Raw genomic sequence first — 19,432 nt, forward strand, 5'->3', positions numbered from 1 at the left:
AGTTGATTGGTCCCTCAAGGCGCAGCAACAGAATGGAAGCAGAACTGTAGAAACTAGGGTATTGTACCTAAATTGCTAGGATCCGATCTCTCAGCAATGCACCCTTTGTGCACAGCAAAGTCATCATCCTCAGCACAGCAGAGGTTATTGGTCAATGTGTGAGTTGTTCAAGCGTGTTTAATCAACTCAGCTGTAGAGAAGGTCTTGACCTCATGTCACTAGTGTTGATTGTGTCTCTGCCTAAGAGTCTATGGAGCCGGGTGGCTACCAGCTTTCAGTGTGACCTGTGGTGAAGTTTCTGGCTTACAGTCTGCTCTCGCCTGGTGCTGGTTGAAATGATTAACTGTACAGGAGTGATGACTCATTTGACGGTTACGAGGCTGGAACTATTGTGGCGAAGTGTAGCATTAACAGAAATCTTTTCCAAAGTTCTATTTCAGCATGTCAGCGATCCATTCATCCTGATGTCCTGTGATGTGATAATGTCAACAATTGAAGAAATGGACTTAAATTAATTACCTGAAACAGGACACAAGTTAGAAGGGGCATCAGAGAGCAGCGATCAGATCATATACTGTATGTTCCCTTTAGAAAGATAGATATAAAGATGTAGATATACTGTAGATAGAGAAACTGAATTCCTAGTCCAGCTTTTCATACCCAAAGTTTGGCCAGCTCACTGGGTATCTAATTAATCACATACAGTGGCGGGCGGTGCATTTGGTACCTGGGCCTTCAGTGGCCCGGCCAGATTATTTTTTGCTAGACACCATGAGAACCAGGATCAAAAAACAAAATAATAATGATGTAAACATATGCATAGCGGAGTTTCAAACCAGGGTCACCCATGTACAGCAACAAAATCAGAAGCAATACACCCTACAGGCGTTCAGAGTGAGGGGAACTCCAACATGTTAAGTACGATAGCCGCAACCACCGTAACACTGACACAATACCAACACTCTATCTTCGGTCGCCAATACGCCTGACATTACCGCGGGTAACTTCAAGTCAGTTACTTATTCCACTGGTGATCGGCGCTACACTGGTGCTTGTAAGGGGATTAAAGGGTCAGACAGTTCCAAACATCTTCATCATCACAACAGCAACATCTGAAGCAGTTCAGGATCAATATGTATTTAATAACATGACAAAAATATCATACTTTTTAAGTCAAATACATCTACTCAACAGAGAAGTCAGTTTCCTACTCCTCAGTCAGCCATTGCGGGTGTAACTTATCTTGTTGAATAGTTTTGCTTTGATCGACCAAGCAGGAGCCTCTTCTAAAAAAATGTGTGTGGAAATCTGCCCACGCCAGAAACCCAAATGTGTGTATGGACAAAATATTCAAACCTATAAAAAGTGGCGTATGCGCACATTCACTCAATTTGTGGTTTATAGTAAGGATGAGCTGGATACTCGTTTTAGGCGAGTATCCGTTACGGATTATGCATTTTTGCTGAGTACGAGCATGAAAGGCGTACATTATCCGTAATCGTGATGAAGGAAAATCCTCATTGGGTAACTACTTATGTATTCACGCTCTGTGATTGGCCAGTCACTCACAGCGACCACCCCTCCCTAGACAGACTCGCTATAGTCAGAGAGTGGAACCATGCCTCTCACTCTTTCACACACAGACACCATACAGACAGTGAATCTCTGCTTGCTTGGCTCGACTCCAGCTCACGTTCTCCATTTCTCTCTATTTTGGTTTGTATGATATTTAAAGTTAGTTGGTAGACTTATTCATTAAGTACGCGGTGCATTTGACAAGACAAAGCTGTAAACGACACACAAATAACAAAGTCTTACAGATCACTTACGCACATACACAGTACACATATAGCTAAATAATAAAAAATAAATAAAGCAACTTCTGATCAATCCATGTCAATTTCAGACTTTTATGTACAGATTTAAGCCCCACCCACCAGATTTAAACCACGGCCACTGACGGTTTATGCCCCACCCACTCCGAGTACAGATACGGACACAGATCGTTTAGATTGGTGAACAGACACAGATAGTGTTGTACTCGCTCGTCTCTTGAGTGGAAGTGTGTGCACAGGAAGGTGGTGTTGAAGAGGAAGGCTTCGATCTCGCTGCCACATCGTGTCTTTGGGAAAGGTCACATCAAGAATTATGTCTTTAACAAAGGTAGCAGTAACCCTAAATGTTCATTTATCCCTTTCATTCATCATTTATATGTATTTATACATTTAGAATTGTTTTTATTCATGTAAAACTATACAAATGTGTTTTGGTGTTGACATTTTTTGGCTTTCTGGAATGGATTAATTGGATTTAAATGATTTCTGATGGGAAATAATGTATCCCATTAACTTTCGTTTGGGTTAGAGCTTCTGGAACAAATTCACGCTACCAAGGTTCCACTGTATAGAAATGTAAGAGTGCTGTATGGACGTCTTTAGTTTATAACTTAATATTGTGTTTTTCTATTTATTTACCTATTTCTGAAATAACAGCTTTCAAATTTATGATCCAAGTATACCAGACTTAACAATGAACAGGCCTCTAATTGCTGCCTGGATGTGTTCTGTTTTGTGTGTGCTCATGTGGTTATGAGTCAGTTTATGTGTGAGTGTGTGTGTGCTGTGAGGAAGCTAAACAAAACCTTCTCCTCTCCTTTACTATCTCCTTGTATGTTTTGGCAGCAGTTGTGCTCTTATGGGGGTGAATAACGGGCATTCGTCTGTGCACGAGTCATGCCTGGAACGTAGCTCAGCCCCCTGCAAGGATACATGAGTGTGGTAATAGAGCAAGAGTCTGCCAGGCTCCAGTCTAGTAGTCAGAGCATGTGGATACTGTGCAAGTGTGCGTGTGTGTGTGTGTGTGTGTGCATACATGGTCTTCTGTGTCTGTGAGAGAGAGTAAATTAAATTGCAATCATATCGGCTTAAATAGCAACCACAGTGTTCCTGTTGTTCAGCTTGTCACTTGCAATATGTTGACCCCTCTCTGTGTTGCCTCACCATTCATAACTCCATCAATCCATCTGTGTCTGTGTTTAACCATTTTGGCATTTAGTTAACACCAGACCATGTATTTGACCTTTGTGGTCACCATCGCTATGACAAATAACCCAGTCATACTGAACACAGCAAAAAAGAACACATACCACTGTGGTTTTGAAGCCATGCGAACCATCCCGCTGCTGCAAAGGCTTCCACACGTTCACCTGTCAATACGCAAGTCCGTTTCCCTCGTCATTGTTTTTCTACATAGAACCGTAACATGGTTGTGACCAGGTTATGTCCAGCCTTTCAGCTTAAAATGTTAAAGTGTCAAAGTTGTGCAATGTTGAGTGTTGAAAATGAAAAGACTAGGAGGGTATAGTTAATACAATAAATCACACCATAAACATAAAATCGCTGGGCCGACGTCGGCCGGGCTTATTGAGCAAGGTCGGGAGTTAACTTACGCATTACACGCTCTACATCATATGTGTCAAACTCAGGGTGGGGGGCAAATTCAGCCCGCGCTGCATTACACCCTGTCTGTACAAAATAAGACCTTAAGAGGCATAAGACAGTCAAAAGTGATCATTTTAACTACAGCAAAGCATGCTGGGGAATGGCGTAATCTGCCCATTCCACAGCTGCAAACTCTTCCGGTTTGCACATCTCACGGAGTGTGATGTTTTTGTTTTGCTATAAAATACTGTAGCTTTTGCCTGCACATTGAGAGAATGATGAAGAGGTGTTTGGTCAACAATCGATTTACTGAAACCAACAACTACACCAAAACAGTTGTAGTTGTATATCCGCGGTGTATTGGAAAAAACAAATTTCAAGCAGGAATGAATGGACAAGAAAAAATGTTCCCCACTCTGATGTAAAAATGAGACATTTTCTCAAAATCTGACCATTCTAACTACTATTTTTTCAGCCTGGATTATTGGGGTATGTCCTGTCATGCTGGCAACTTCAAACGAGCATCTGTGTGTGCAGAGATGAATCATATGAGTGTGCTTAATTCAGTTATGTTGGTTAAAAGGACAAGAAGGTTTTAAGCTTTTTAATACTTTCAATATGCAGAAATATACAAGTGTTGAAAATTTCAGGATAAATAATAAGGAAGATACAAAGTTGTGGGGTTGGGTGTGTGGGGGGTGGGGGTAACGTCCAGTTCGGCCCACAACCTAAAGTAGGCTTTGAGTTTTGGCCCCCTGTGCGATTGAGTTTGACACCCCTACTCTACATTATTCTGTCAGTGGTCCTTCCTCACTCTACTGCCGGCGACGGTGTTGCTTTTTGAAGTCGTAATCTTCTGGGAACTCCTCATAACGATCCATAATAATTACTTACTCATTTTTAATAAAATACACAGGTTGGGATCGCTTCACTTTTCAGCGGAAGTAGAATAATAAGACATCAAATGCCCCCTTTCATATGAACGCGCACTTAGCAGAAACCCGAAAAGCAGACTTGACAAAGTAAATTGACAACCACCGTCGAAGTACCGTTCAATTCTGTTGCAACTTGAGCACAAGGCCTGGATTCGTTGAGTCACTTTCGCAGAATATCCCCTAAGTGTGACAAATCAGCTGGTATTTATATTCATTCCGGATGGTTTTGTCTCATTTTGGACAAAGGGATGGGTCTAAATCACTCTGAGTGATGCTTGGAATGTCCTTAGGGATTTTTTTTTGAGCAACAACAATGCTCTTTTTTCATTTTAATAAAAAAACAACAGATTATTGTGTGACTGCAAACCCACAGAAGTTGCAGCGTTTGTTTAACATTGAAACCTGTTTTATGAGCTGGTTATCTCGATTTATGAAAGACATGTGTCCACTCTGTTGTCTGTTGTCCTTTGTTCGACAGTATTTCTTTTTAATTCTGTGGAAAAGTGAAAAGAATAAAACGTTTCTTTCAATCGCAATTGCAGTAATTAATATTTTGGAATTGCTTGGCTGGTAATGAACATTACATTGTCATTGACACTGTTCACACACTGTTGACAGCATTGTGTGCACTGAAAGTCAAAGGTCAGATAAAAACAGATAAAAAGAGACAGCTCATGACTGTACATAAGGAAGAAATGGATACCAGACGTTCCACAGTCCCGTAAAATCCAGGGTGGGTGGAGGGAGAACGGAGGGATGAATGCTGATGGCTGGCCAGCGTTCTTGCTGCATCTGGTGGCGACGGTGCAGCCGGTGAGGACTGTTTGGAGATTGGCACAGCCGACAAGAGTGACCGGCGAGGACTTGCCGTTTCTGCCGCGGGAATTGTGGGCGGCCGGTGCGACCAAGTTTGCGGTGCCAGAGTTGGGGCGGCAGGAAGACTTGCCCTCTGCCAAGCGTGAAGCTGCAGCGGGTGGAGACTTGCCCTCGGCAGAGTGTGGAGCTGACGCAGGTGGAAACTGAGGTGATCCAACCTCAGCCCTGCATAGAGACGTAGTAGGCGGCAGAGGTGACCTGACCTCGGCCTGGCGAGGTGTAGTCTGCGCAGCCGGACCCGGAAGACCCGGAAGCCCCCTCCTCAAGGGACGGATCCCAGACATCCCCAGATGAACCAGACGAGTGGTGAAGGGGCTGGGAACCAGCAGGTCTACATATCTTACCGATCTGGGCATTGAACCTCCTGAGGTGCTCCAGGAGACCTCCGGGTGCCGCATGGTCACGCTGAATACGTTTGTACTGAGCGGCCCAAAAAAAATTCCACAGGATGTCTCCGCAGGGGTCATCTTTGGCTGGTTCATTCTGTCACGATTTGAGTGTGGCTGTCGAATGCTGGACCCCCGGTATGCAGAGACAGACGCAGCGTGCAATTAAAAGTCCTTTTATTAATCACAGTCAGGTGCAGGTACTCACGTAGTGCAGGTTACATGCAACAAAAAGCAACAGAGGGGAAAGCTCCGTGAAAAATCACAACGGGACGCCTTGGCCAGTAGCAACAGGTAAGGAAATCATTAGGTGTCAGCACAGGTGAGGAGAACAGAGGTAACGACCAGGGCTGTTCATGGGATGACGCTGGGCTTATGAACCCAACTAACTGCAATTGCAAACACGCGGCAGGAAGTACACCCCCAAAATAAAACAGTCCCTTTCTTCTTCCTTCCTTGTGATATATTATTTTGCAGATGACTGAAAGTGCAAAAGCCCTGTCATTTGTCACAAACTCAACAAGACCCTGCTGACTCATTGCTCACTACAGTGTACTGCGTTCAAGTTCTGGTTTGTAACAATGCCCAAACTTGCCAGCATTCCTTTGTGTCCTTCAGAGTCGGAATTTCCTGAAAGATGGGATTTTGGACAATCTCTCTTTTCCTAGCATACTGTCAGAGATTGCTACTGGGGTGTGGGCTGAACTCCAAAAAAGCAGGCACTTACTATACTGTATATACGGATTTTGTTTTTCACGTCTATCCAAATATTTTCTACGGACTGAATGGAACAAACTGAACTGAAGACTTTTGTTCATATGTTTACTTTTTAATGAGGTAATAATTGACACATTTTGTGAGCAGACGTATCTTATGTGATTTCCGATCACACTTAATTGCAGCAAATTGAGTTACGTTGTAGTAAGAGTTACCTTGGTGAGTGATAAGAATATCCACTTACCCTTTTTCGTTGTCCTACTGTTTATTTAGACCACACATACACGCATAGTAAAGGCGTTTTATGATTTTCGAGTGTCCCTGAACACATCTCGCGGTAGTCCAGTGACAATGAGGAAGTGTCGGACCAGAGACATGCTTGCAAATTGGAGAAACATAAATGGTGTTGGAATTACACCACTGACAAAATGTTACTGAGGGAAATGTTGTAGTATTCGGAAACTGGCTATTACGGAAAAACAGGTCACAGATAAAAAGAATGTTCCAGTGCCTTAAGGTGAGAAATTCCCAGTGTTCTTCCCATCACCACACAGATAGAGATGTCATTCCTTCCTGGATGCAGGGTCAGTACATTCTGTGATGAAGCAACAGGGGCCAAAGTGAGTATAAATAGGAGCGTTAAACACACTCCTACATCAGGCAAGATCACAATGATCAGGACAAATACACTTTCTTGAATCTCAGAGCAGAACAACTTGAAACAGTCCAAGATGAAGACTCTCGGTGTTGTTCTTGCAGTGGCCATCATGTTGGCCTGTATTTATCTTCAGGAGAGCTCAGCCACCCCAGTCAGTGGAGTGAGTATCAATGTGACCTACTGAACGAAAACGTTTACATTATTATATATGAACCTACTCAATTCATGAACAGACGGAACAGCTGGAGGAGGTGATGGACAGTAAAAGTGCAGTTGCTGCATACGACGAGACCTTTGAGGAATCCTGGAAGGTCTGTTGACAAACTTGGATGGATTTGTCTCCAACATGTTAGCGAAGTACTTGATGATGCTGGAGTGGAACATCTTGGTCATGTCTTATATTTTTGTCCCACAGATGCCGTATACCAACAGACACAAGCGTGGCTTCAAGTGTCGTTTCTGCTGTGGATGCTGCAGACCTGGCGTCTGTGGAGTGTGCTGCAGGTTCTAAGTCCTGCACCAACCTCCATGCCGTTTACATTCTGTTCCGGCTTGACATCAAATTTGCCAGTTTAACAATATAGAAAAATACAACAGTAGACCCGGTTTGTAAATGTGTGTTTGTTCAATATGCTAACACTTACTGTACTTCCCACCTCTTAAATAAAGATGAATGAAGTATACTGGCCTACTGATTCTTTTTTTAAATACTGTAATAATTTGTCCAAATTAGCTGGCGCCACAGCTGATTGTGACTTACGAACTAGTAAAAAAAAGAAATAGCTGATGTTGATAGAAACCTACCTTATTTTGCAGCTATTTGATATTGTTATTATAGAAATGATACAGTACGAAAATACAATACAATATGAAAAATAAGAACATGTGTCATGCGAACTGTCAGGTAAATTTAAACTCATATTGGACAATTGTAACCCGCCCTGTTTCGCACTGCCCGCACCGGAGCTTGAACACAAGACCTTCGTAATGGGAGGCGAGGGCGCTGACCACGCGACTAAAAGCCCCGACTGTCGGTCGCGTGTTCAGCGCAGCTCTTGAGGCAGAGGGCGTGAGGTTTACCAACGTACACTCGTGCAGCCTCACAGGCTGGCATCCATTACACAAGAACAGAAATTACTTTTTAATTTTATTTTACTTTAACATTGCCCGTCCACAAACATGATGTTTGAGCATAAAAACAGTGCCAGCAAACAACAAAGCTTTTGCAGTTAATGTTGTAGCATCATGGCTAACATGAAAGTTATTTTGCTAAACTAGCACTGTTACATGTGTGAATGCTGGCCAAACTTTGATGGTGAAAATAAATAATTTTCTCGTTTTTTTCCCCTCTTTTTTCCTCCTTCTGTCTGTCACGTGTCAAGCCATGAACTATCCAGTATGCCTAGGGAGCAGCAGTTGCTGTGTGTGACAGGCAAATCACAGAGCGTGAAGAGTGAACACATAATGAGGATTTTCCATCATCACGATTATATAATGACGAGCTGTACTCATTTCATGCTCGTACTCGGCAAAAATGCATTTTCAGTAACGAGTGGAGTATCGGCTCATCCCTAGTCATTACTCAATATAACAGTTTGACTCACAGTTTCATCTTACAAACAACATTAAACACTCAAACATGACCTCAGAAATATAGAAACATGTATCAATACAAGTTTTATACGAAAAAAATCCAACATTTTAAAGTGTTCCCATAATACATTTCAGTTGAGAAAACCATTTAATTGGAGGAGCATAGATAATGGCGCTGCAATGTTGCCTCGGTCCACCAGAGGGAGCCAGAAGACCCGGGGGTCCTAGGCAAAAAAGGGAAACTGGCGTCGTAACAGCGTCCCAATGAATGCATTGCTCAGAAGCAATGCCTTATGGAAAAACTTTCAAATGTTGTTTTTATTTTAAACTGATATTGGTTACATGTTTGTATATTATGTGTATATGTGTATATATTCACCTTTTGAGTATTAAGTTGCGGTGTGATGAATTTAGTGCTGTTAATAAGGTATTCTTTGAAAGATGAGACCATGAGTCAGACTGTTATGTTGGTATATCGTTTCAACACTGACTTGCACACTATTTAAACAGTTTGTAGTAGTTCTGAGTAAAGGAGATGTCACGAGATTAGAATTTAGCCATGTATTAGCCGCACCACTGTAGGAGCCACAGGGTTCAAAGTAGAGGCTTGTACACTACACTGGAATGTACGGTATTAACAGAGACACAATGAATATTTACTGTATATACTGTGTACTGAGATAGCAACCTCTAGTTTTGTCAGTTCTTCTTGTTCAGCTGTTTTGTAATGTTTAAAACGAATGCTGGTATTTACAGACATCAAGGCAAATGCTCCTTTATACCCATTTACCTTATTCTCTAATTAGTTTTGCATCCGTCCTTGGCTGATGTCTGGAAGTGCCTAGGGGATTTCTCTGGTTTTACTCTGGGCCGTGTTCTTTGTGGCACAAAAGCAAAATCGACCATGAACATTTAAATCATATTTTATTACATGCATGACGCACAGCATTGCTTCTGAGAAAAAGTAAGACGTTAGCGAGGGTGCACGTGCTCAGTGGTTGTTACATTTTGGAAATAAATTACAAATCGTCCAAAAAGTTGACAGAGCTTCTTTCCTTCGTCGTAGTCTTGTGCACATACAGAATATTCAAACTTGTTTTGCCAGAGAAAATAATGGTAATTATATCATTCCAGTCCAAGATCAAACTATGCATCACAAAAATTGCATTATCAAGGCGTGCCAACCATTGGCCTTTGGAGAGTGAATTAGTTAGCATTAGATATGTAAACCTGAAAAAAGGATATTGTTATCTTCTCAAAAGCAAGTTTACACTTGACAACATCTGGAATTAAGATTAATAGCTAAATTAATAACAATAATCACAATTACTAAATGTGAACAAGTGTTTGTCCCCTTCCTGCTATTTTATTTTTTTGTCACACGTAAATGTTTCAGATCATCAAACAAATTTAAATATTAGTCAATGACAACACAACTGAACATAAAATAAAGAAATACTCAAAAAGAAAAACTTTCATTTAAGTGTGACAAACATGCAAAGAAATAAGAAACCAGGATGGGGGCAATCACTTTTTCATGCCACTTGTGACAAAGGTTCCATCTAACCAAGCAAATGATCATAATAATGATACTATTAACATAGCCACACAAAAACATGTTAGGAAATAAATATCAACAGCCCAGCTACGTCCTTTTTCTGGTTTTGTTGTTGATCAATTGCAACCAGGACACCAACCTGTACGCATGTTAGAATAATTTGCATTTTGGCTTCTATGGTTATCATCACATTTCTCCTGTTTGCCACCACTGGTAGCTCTCAGTTAAAAAACAAACAACAAGTAAAAAAAACAAGAAAAAGCTAAAAGGTGAACAGTTGTCGCTTTCTGATTTCAGATTGTATCCAAACTAGCATTAATTGAAATTTGACTGGACATAGCAGCATCATAAGACCTTCAAGGGACTAGTCTTATTAGCTCCCAAATCCTGACCTTTTGATTTCTCTTTGTTTGTTTTAGCCTGTATTTCCATGGGAACGTGTTTCTCACTTGGATCAATATTCTTCCCAAACAAATCCGGAGGCTCATACTCATCAACCAGTTTTGCCTGGTCTTGGTCACTGACCCCGTCTGTCCCTGTTTGCGCCTCAATTTATGTGTCTGTCCTCTCTTTCCTACCTCATTTTGGGTCCCAACCAACTTTAATTTTAACAAATGACCACATGTATGACAGCCTAATTGCTACGAAATCCACCATGTGAAAGATTCCCAGTGATTATCCAGTAATTCGGCCTCTCAAAAACAACATCCAGTCCCACAAGTAGCCTCATGTTTTGATTATCGCCTCCAAACCCTATGATATTGTTTCTTTGTGCCAGTAAATGTTGTATGTACTATATGTGCAGTTCATCTTTTCTGCAGCTAACCCTGTTCATTGGTGCAACAGCATCAAGACAGTCTGAAACAATACCGAGAACTTGGCTAAAACACGTGTAACCCAGAAATAACATCCATTGGGAGATCATTATAATTACATCAATACATGTTTTCACTTGGTAATATTGGAACCAAAGCAGCGCTTATTATAGTACTGAAGTATTGTATTGCGATGCATTATTTGGGTTGATGTATTCTGCACAGTCCCTCAAAGGGCACTGACCATTTGGAAGTGCAACCTACCATAATATCATTCAGATTTGATTTTATGTTTGACAATGTACAGCAGAGATTTGAAAGATGTGAGATAGTTGGATTGGATGCAGTAATTTATATATACAGGGTATATATATTATTTACCATACAACAATGATTAAATAACTTCCATGTTTATTGGGATTATACAGATTTATGGTTCGAGGAATCACCAGTCACAGCAGATCCCGCACCACGCTGGCCCTTTAGAACAGCAGTTACAGCAATAGCGGCATCCTCTAGGATTGCTCTCACGTTTCTGTTTGGTGTAATGGGCTTCCTGTGCACAAAACAAATGAAATCAGCTAGGTTATTCAGTATTACTCATTCTATTTTATTTGTTTAATTATCTTAGCCTACCTTCAATTCGTCTGCTGGCATCACAAGAGGTTCAAAATCAGCGTCGCGTCTTCCTTCTGCCACATCCACCTCCTATTTATGAAAAGTGCAGTTAGTGAAGAATGTCTCAGGATTCTGACAAAACATTGTCAAGATCATGAAAGCCATCTTACTTCAGCAAGCTCAGCATAGCTGTCCTGTATTAAAATAAAGGCAAGAGCAATGACGACAGCGATAGCAAAGCTGAAAGTCTTCATCTTGGAGATTGCAGTTGGTTTTAATAGCTGAGTATGCAGCAACTTTTCGTTTCTTCAGTTCTTCTCTCAACTCTGATGTGTTTGTCCCGTGCAATGTGCGCGACCTAGATTGGCATTTATAGTGGTCTATGTCCCCATCACTGATAGCATTTACCCACTTCAGCCATGGACTTTGCCTTGATCCTTGATTTCTCTAGTATTGACTTGGGCCACATCGGCTGTGTTACACAATTGATATCAACCCTGACTGTTTAAAATCAAGGTTTTGTGAAGTGTATAATGTTACTTGTCTCTGAGACTGAACAAGAAAAATGTTCCCATTTTAAAAATGTATGTGACTTGATGTCGTATGTAGGCAAAGACGGACAATTCCTATTCATTTTATGTCTGGTATAAAAATAAAAGGAGCTCTAATCTACAGGGTCAGGCAAAATGATCTGACACATTTGTAGGTGAAATAAAAGGCAAATACAGTAACGAAACAAAAAAGCGTTTTTATTTTCGAAAAGTACATATAATGCCATTTTTTTTCATATAATGCCATTTTGCTTTGTTTCTTTATAATGCCATTGTTTTTCGTTTCTTTTTCAGTTGCTGCCATGAATTGGACTGGTGAGCATCGCGCTTTCATTGTGGAAATGTTTATCAAAACAAACGAATCTGTAACTGCAACACAACGAGCGTTCCGTTTGCACTTCAATCTTGGTAGACATGATCCCGTACCAGCTCCAAACACCATCTTGTTATGGGTTACCAACTTCAGAGCTACTGGATCTGCATTGAGTGTGTGGACAATAATGAATACTGATTTAATTTTTAAAACATCATGAAACAGAATGGCATTAGAGAGAGAAGTATTTGATTGGTAGAACACCAGTGCTGTCACCTCCGGAGCCTTATTTCACCCTTTTTATGATGAGCACTCCATTGTAATTCTCACTTGTGAAGGTGACATTGGGAAAAGTTGAACTGTGGTTCTTCTCATGTTTGGCATGTAGACATTAACACTTCCATTACTCTTAGAGGTCTCTGGACTGCGGACCAGACTTTGGTGGGTTAAACCGGTTTTAAGAGCGCTCAACCGTCCCCCTTTCCTCAGTGAGTCTGTTTGGTGTTGTTAAGTCCACCTGATTGAATGCTTTGCTTTGACGGCATAGCCAGATAACATAACTTGCTCTCAGTGTTGTCTTTGAGGTGGTGTCCATGATGGCTTTTCTTTTACCACTTGGGACTCCTATTGCAGCAAGACATTTGGTAAGTGATGTGTTGTAGAAGCCCCTGCTTCCTATTTCAATTGGGAAGTAGTGGGTACACCATCCTCTGTTTTCACACTCGGCAACTAGGTCTTGGTACTTGCACTTTTTTCTGGCATACGCATTGGACAGGTTCTCCTCCATTGGAACAGTGAGTTCTATTATGATTACTGTTCTTGTTTTTTCTGAATAGATGGTGATATCAGGACGCTTGGCTGTTTCTGCTATTTGAGGAGGGAGCACTATTGGTTTTTGTTCTGGATGCATTCTTTGTACAGAGCCTGAGTACTTCCATCTACAGAGTGTTTGTTGAGATGGTTTGTTGAGATGTTGAGATGTACTTTTCGAAACTAAAAACACTTTCTTGTTTCTTTACTTTATTTGCCTTTTATTTAACCTACAAATGTGTCAGATCATTTTGCCTGACCCTGTACAATAAAACAAATGTTGATGGACGCCAGGGTATTGGCCTTTGGAGGGCGAATCATTTAGGATTAGGCTATCAAATGTAAGTAACAACTATTGAAAACAATTAACAATTATATAAAAGAAAAAACATTTCATTTAGGCACCTCCTGGGTGTTGAAATGGTGCCTTTTTAAAGCCATCATGCTTTTTTCAGTGTTCAACAAAGCAGAAACAAAGCTAACAGCTTCAAGTTGGTGTGTGCAACAACAGCAAAATGATACAGGCTGATCACATGAGCCGATGCTGTAGATGCACAGTTAGGAGTAACTTTTAGGACTACTGCTCTGTATGAAACGTCAGACAGAAAACAAATCATCTTGTGAAGTAAGCATGTCCCCCTTCCTAATACAAACTTGCTGACATTTAATACTGCTCTGCCAATTAATAAATGCCTTTTCCTCCAGCCATATCAAGAAAATAATGAATGAATGCGTCACTTGTGTGCATTTTTATAGGCCATTCAACAAACACTGATGCATCATGCTTTTTGTTAAAATTTATTGTGAAAATCAAGACATGGTTATGATTAGTTACATTATTACATTAGTTATTTTGTCCATACAGTAACAGAAATGAGCATGTCAGAATGACCAAATCTACTGAATGCAGATGTTTCCAGCCACAAGAAGCCTGAACAGATTCATTTTTAGGCTACTAATTGCGTTGATAATTCCAGACAATTCCTAGAATGTCCATTCGCAGCAGAGACCACAGAACCCCTCTCCTCCACAGCAGTCACAGCAAACGCGACATTCGCGAGGGTCGCTGTGGCGTTTCTGTCTGTTGTTGACGTCTGCCATCTGTGTGAACAATTAATACTATGAGCAATGCCGTGCAACGTTACTTACCCTGCTTGATTTATTTACTTTACACACCTCCACTGGGTCTGCTGGCAACTCATGAAATTCAGCAGCCATATCATTTCTTGCATCCCACCAATCCTGGTCACGAGCCTATGAATCACATATGCATGTGTGGGATTAATGTCTTTAAAATAGAGCTGGGTTCCACAGAACATTGAATAAAGTTTTGTTCTTACCACATCATCATTAAATGGGAAGGTGTAAGCCTCCCGAATAATGAACAAGGCGAGCGTAATGATCACAGCAACTGCAAAGTTGAATGTCTTCATCCTTGGAACGTTTCTGGGTTTTAGTCTTTGAGTATGCTCAGTTCCGCTGATCCTGTTGAATGTGACTCCAACCAAAGCTGGTATATATACTTATCAAAGGTTCATCATGACTGGTTTTTTACCTGCCTCTAGAGTGGACTTTGGGTCACTCGTCAAATGATGTTTGGAACGGGCAAGGGGACTTTCCAGTTCTGAATGTGTTGGATACAAATCCTTGCAATCATATGTCAATAAAGTTTTATACCATTTACAATATTATAGGGTCACAGGTGAGCTGAAGCCTATCCAAGCTGACCACACCCAAGACTGCCAATGCCATGATTGGATATTGTGTTAATTGGTAATGGCAGCGTTGAGTAGAATATGAAACCAAGTTACTAATAGACTCACTGTAACGGAACAATTTAAAACATATATTCTTAAAATGAAAATCTGATTGTAAAAGTTTGATTTTAAATGTTGGGGTGGATCTTTGTGCATGTATCAGCACAAATATTTTGAGAAATGAGGAGGGTTATATTTTTGCAAAGCAAATGTTCAGGTTGGGTTATTTTTAACTACATCAACAAGCTGGTTACGTTTTTAGATTATCATCCAATGAATTTTGTTTTTTTCAGTCACAGTCAAAGTGGAGATCTTATGTGCAAACGCACTTGTCCGGCTCTTCAATGTTTCAGTACTTTTTGCAAACCTTGCTGTTCTTCAACAAGGAGCTGGACAGCAAAATTCAAACAGGTGTGTGCTCCATTCATAGATCAATACTCGGTTCAATTAAATAGTCATCTTCATCGCGCTATTCACATTTTGACATCATGACACTAATACAACACCTATCAACTGATCAACAGTACCTCGCCATTGCCAGGCTTCGTGCAGGATGCTCTCAGAGGGAAGGGGCCACTGACCTTAGCGTGCCGCATACTGAACACTGAACACAACAGTTGGACATGCACATTCCAAGGTTTAGAGGAGGTCAAATTAAGTTCACCTGTAAATGGATATAGTGCATTTTAGGCTCATCCAGAAATTTCCCCTGAAAGTTCAATATACCTAACTTTTTGTGTGTAGTCCAGTGGTCTCCAGCATTGTTTCTTGTGAGAGCTACTTTTATAAAATAAAAATCGCAAAGAGTTACTCATTTAACATTTATTTTCATATCTTATTTCAACCCAAACAAACCGAACATGCTTGTTTTACCAGAACATTAAAGGGATAGTTCGGATTTTTTGACATGAAGTTGTATGGCATCCCCATTGTAGTCCAATAACAGGGACTTACCCCCCTCTTGGTCTCCTAAGTCCAGTTCTGGTCAGATTTCCGTGATGAAGAACGTAGTTCCACTTAGTTGCTGGGGACAATTAAGTAAAGACTTTGGCTTCTCAAAACAATGTGCGTTCAAAAGATTAACACATTTGCATCACAAAAATGCCTTCTCAAAAAAATCAGACCTCACAAAACGCTTGACGTTATATATTTGTCTCCCGCCGTATTCCTGCGCACTGTTGCCTGTGCATTCATGTGTATGTGGCGAAGACAGATATGATGCCAAGCGTTTTGTGAGGTTTTAGTTTTAAAGAAGGCATTTTTGTGATGCAAATGTTTTAACCTTTTTAACGCATATTGTTTTTAGAAGCCAAACTCTTTACTTAATTTTTCAGCTGTATCACCAGGTTATCGCGACCAGGTTACGAGTTATGTTATTTTCAGGCTTTCAGCTTAAAATTTTTCACTGTTTCACTGTCACCATTTATTAAGAACCTACGAGGTTCCCGAGGTGACATGGAGAAAAAAAATGTAAAAAGAGCATTCTCTGATGATATTATCCATCTATAAACGACATAGATTTTCAGCCAAGGGAATACACTAGGTATGCTCACTTTTTGAGGCGAGCACCAGGAATAAAATGCAATGTGAAATATCACTAATTAGTAGGGATGAGCCGGATACTCGTTTTAGACGAGTACCCGCATAGTAAATAGTATATACTATATAGTATATAGTACATCCTATATACTATATAGGATGTAGATTCTGTATGTAGTTTTGCATTGGTTTGTGCCACTAGCAATCAACATCATCATCTTGAATGACACGATTTTACACCAAGATCTGTGTACCTTGAATAATAATGGTCCATCATAGCTGTTATGTTTGCTCAGGACATTTACACACCCTCATTCTATAAAAGACTCAGAATAGTCTGGATGGTTCCCTGCATCTTGTGAGTAGTCAGTGTCTATTTAAAAAACAAAACAAAAAAATTCTTGACATAACTTGGCTGGTGACAACTGCCACTCCTTATTTTCAACAATGAATAAATATTAAAGTCATTGCGCATTATTTATCTAACATAGCATATCCACATTATTTCTTACTGTAAACTGTAATCTAATCAGGGTCAACATATTCATGCATGTTCACTGTAATGTAACATGAATACTAAATACTATTTTGTTGTTAGTCTCAAAGGAAAACTGCACTTCTTTTGGTATTTTACCCATCATTCACAATCCTTATGTGAGACATGAACACATGTCTTTCTCTTTTCTGTGCATTCTAAAGATATAAAAAGAGCCAGCTAAGAATGCAAGTAATGGGACACACCTATTGTGCCTATAAAGCCTTCTGAAAAAACCTCCAAAAACCGCCAGCAACGCTACATTTACATATAATGTGACCTGCACACTATCCAATCTACAGCGGCATTGTTATTAGTATTGTTATTAACATTGTTACACCGAAGAACTACATTAATTGTGTAGTGACACCACACCGCGCCATACCGGCTAATTACTAGCTGGCTAGCAACTAGTTTCACCTAAGACTCGCCTGCAGCAAGTCAGCGCCGCGCTCACAATGCCTCAGGCCACTACCGAAAAGTAACGCCTCCAGTGCTGCTGTGTATTTGTTTTTGAGTTCGGAAAAGTTCATGCTAGGTGTGGCGTTGGTTTCTATTTTGCTATGTGAAATCAATGCGCCCAGGAAATAAGTTACAGTAATACTTAAAACGACCAAAATACAGCAAAATACTGTAAGTATTACATGTTGTCATGAATGTGCCTGTGACTACATGTTTACAGCTGGACGTAAAACCATTAAACCTTGTTGGAGGTTTTTGAAGGTGTTTAAATTGCGGGCTTTTTAGGTGTATCCCATTATGTGCAACCAGCCCGTTTTTAGTTGTTTTTATATCTTTAGAATGTACAGAAAAGACAAAGGATTGTGGATGATCGGCAAAAAAGTGAAGGTTTTGCTTTAATCCTAATTTTTGGCACCATGTTTTGGATTTTCCAGGGGTTTTCTTTGGCCTGTTTCCATGGTTTCACTTGTGTTATCAATAATGTTGTCAAACAAGTCAGTCGGCAAATACCCATCAACCAGTTTTGACAGGTCATGGTCACTGACAAGCTCAATCCTTGTTTGCACTTCAATTTATGTGTCTGCCCTCTCTTTCCTACCTAAGTTTAGGCCTCTACTAACTTTATATTTAACAAAGCCACATGTGTGACAGCCTAATTGCTACCAAAGCCACTATATAAAAATTTCCCACTGCTAATCCAGTAATTTGGCTTCTTAGAAACAACATCCAGGCCCACAAGTGTCCTCATGTTTTCATTATCTCCTCCAAACCTTGTATGACATTGTCAAATCTATTTGTATGGCAAATGTATTTCTCTACCTCCTGTCTAACTACTAACATGCACGGAATTTTGCAGAAGGTGCCACAACCGTAAGACGTGCTGACACAATACTGGGACGGTGGCCAAAATGTGGAATGCAGAAATAACATCCAATTTAATTAGTCCAGTAAATGTTTTTACTTGGTAGCACAGGAAGCAAAGCCGGCCCGATTACAGCACACAGGTTTGTGAGTGATGTCATATGCACAGGGTAGAACAGCAATAATAATGTTATTTACCTAGTTTTAGCTTCCCTATTTCCCTATAAAACTACTGTGACTGAAAAACATACTCAGTGAGGATGTTAGCTATGTTTATTTGTTTAGCTTTGACTTGGACCTTGGATGTTTAAAACATTTCACACAGTATGGAATGCTGCAGAAGTGTCTTTCTGGTTGGGTTGTTTAATGGACGCCACACACGGGGGGGGGCAACATCGCCTCTATTCCATTCATTTTCAATGGAACATGCGAGATTTTCGCAATTTTCACGAGTCACCGTCCAGCCAAACGACACGCAAAATTTGTATGTGTGAAAGTTTGTGCTCGTGCATGTCATCGTGCACACGCTGGCTTGCGACGCAATCCCAGAAAGTTGAAAAATGTTCAACTTTTCATCGCTGTCGCCCAGGAGAGGACCAATCAGCGGGAGTTTCATTCATCGACCAATGAGCAGACAGGATGCTAATCAGTACGCTCTTGCAGGTAAACGTGGGGAAGTAAGTAATGCTTACTGTTCCGGAGCTATTTTACATTTCTAAAAAATAATATAGAAATATAAAGAAGAAAGCAGTGGCACGGACATTTATGTAAGTTTACCTACAATACTAGCATGAGTACTCAATCAGCACCAGCTGCTTTTTGTTGATACCCCAAAATTCCCTCCACATCTGACAACCAATCAAAACCGTGAGAGACTCGTACTATTCACTCTGGACGTGAACGAGTCGCTCACCAGTGTGGCTGGTCACAGTTGCTCGTCGCCTCCCGTGTGAAGGGTTTGCTACACGTTGGCGATCGCCAATCACAGTTGTTTGCCGCCTCCCGTGT

The 19,432-nt window shown here is 40.6% G+C and overlaps 2 protein-coding genes across 3 annotated transcripts; one reads left to right on the plus strand and one right to left on the minus strand.

Moving 5' to 3' along the window:
* Positions 1-2,113: 2,113 nt before the first annotated feature.
* LOC129185055 (hepcidin-like) lies at positions 2,114-7,662 on the plus strand. 2 transcript variants are annotated; one of them, XM_054781717.1, is made up of 5 exons: positions 2,114-2,163; positions 6,909-6,974; positions 7,060-7,172; positions 7,246-7,323; positions 7,428-7,662. In XM_054781717.1, exons 3-5 carry the CDS (start codon positions 7,086-7,088, stop codon positions 7,521-7,523), a joined length of 261 nt encoding a protein of 86 aa, XP_054637692.1. In that variant the 5' UTR covers positions 2,114-2,163; positions 6,909-6,974; positions 7,060-7,085; the 3' UTR covers positions 7,524-7,662. The 2 variants fall into 2 exon arrangements, with proteins under 2 accessions (XP_054637692.1, XP_054637691.1); XM_054781716.1 differs by lacking the exon at positions 2,114-2,163 and having other exon boundaries at positions 6,148-7,172.
* Positions 7,663-13,821: 6,159 nt separating this feature from the next.
* Positions 13,822-14,768, minus strand: LOC129185412 (hepcidin-like). The gene is made up of 3 exons (XM_054782479.1): positions 14,611-14,768; positions 14,447-14,524; positions 13,822-14,371 (listed from the first exon to the last, which is right to left on the minus strand). The coding sequence occupies exons 1-3, from the start codon at positions 14,701-14,703 to the stop codon at positions 14,255-14,257; spliced, it is 288 nt and encodes a 95-aa protein (XP_054638454.1). The 5' UTR covers positions 14,704-14,768; the 3' UTR covers positions 13,822-14,254.
* Between the last annotated feature and the right edge of the window lie 4,664 nt (positions 14,769-19,432).

The sequence above is a fragment of the Dunckerocampus dactyliophorus genome, chromosome 7 (genome assembly GCF_027744805.1).
Source record: "Dunckerocampus dactyliophorus isolate RoL2022-P2 chromosome 7, RoL_Ddac_1.1, whole genome shotgun sequence".
Taxonomy (NCBI): domain Eukaryota; kingdom Metazoa; phylum Chordata; class Actinopteri; order Syngnathiformes; family Syngnathidae; genus Dunckerocampus; species Dunckerocampus dactyliophorus.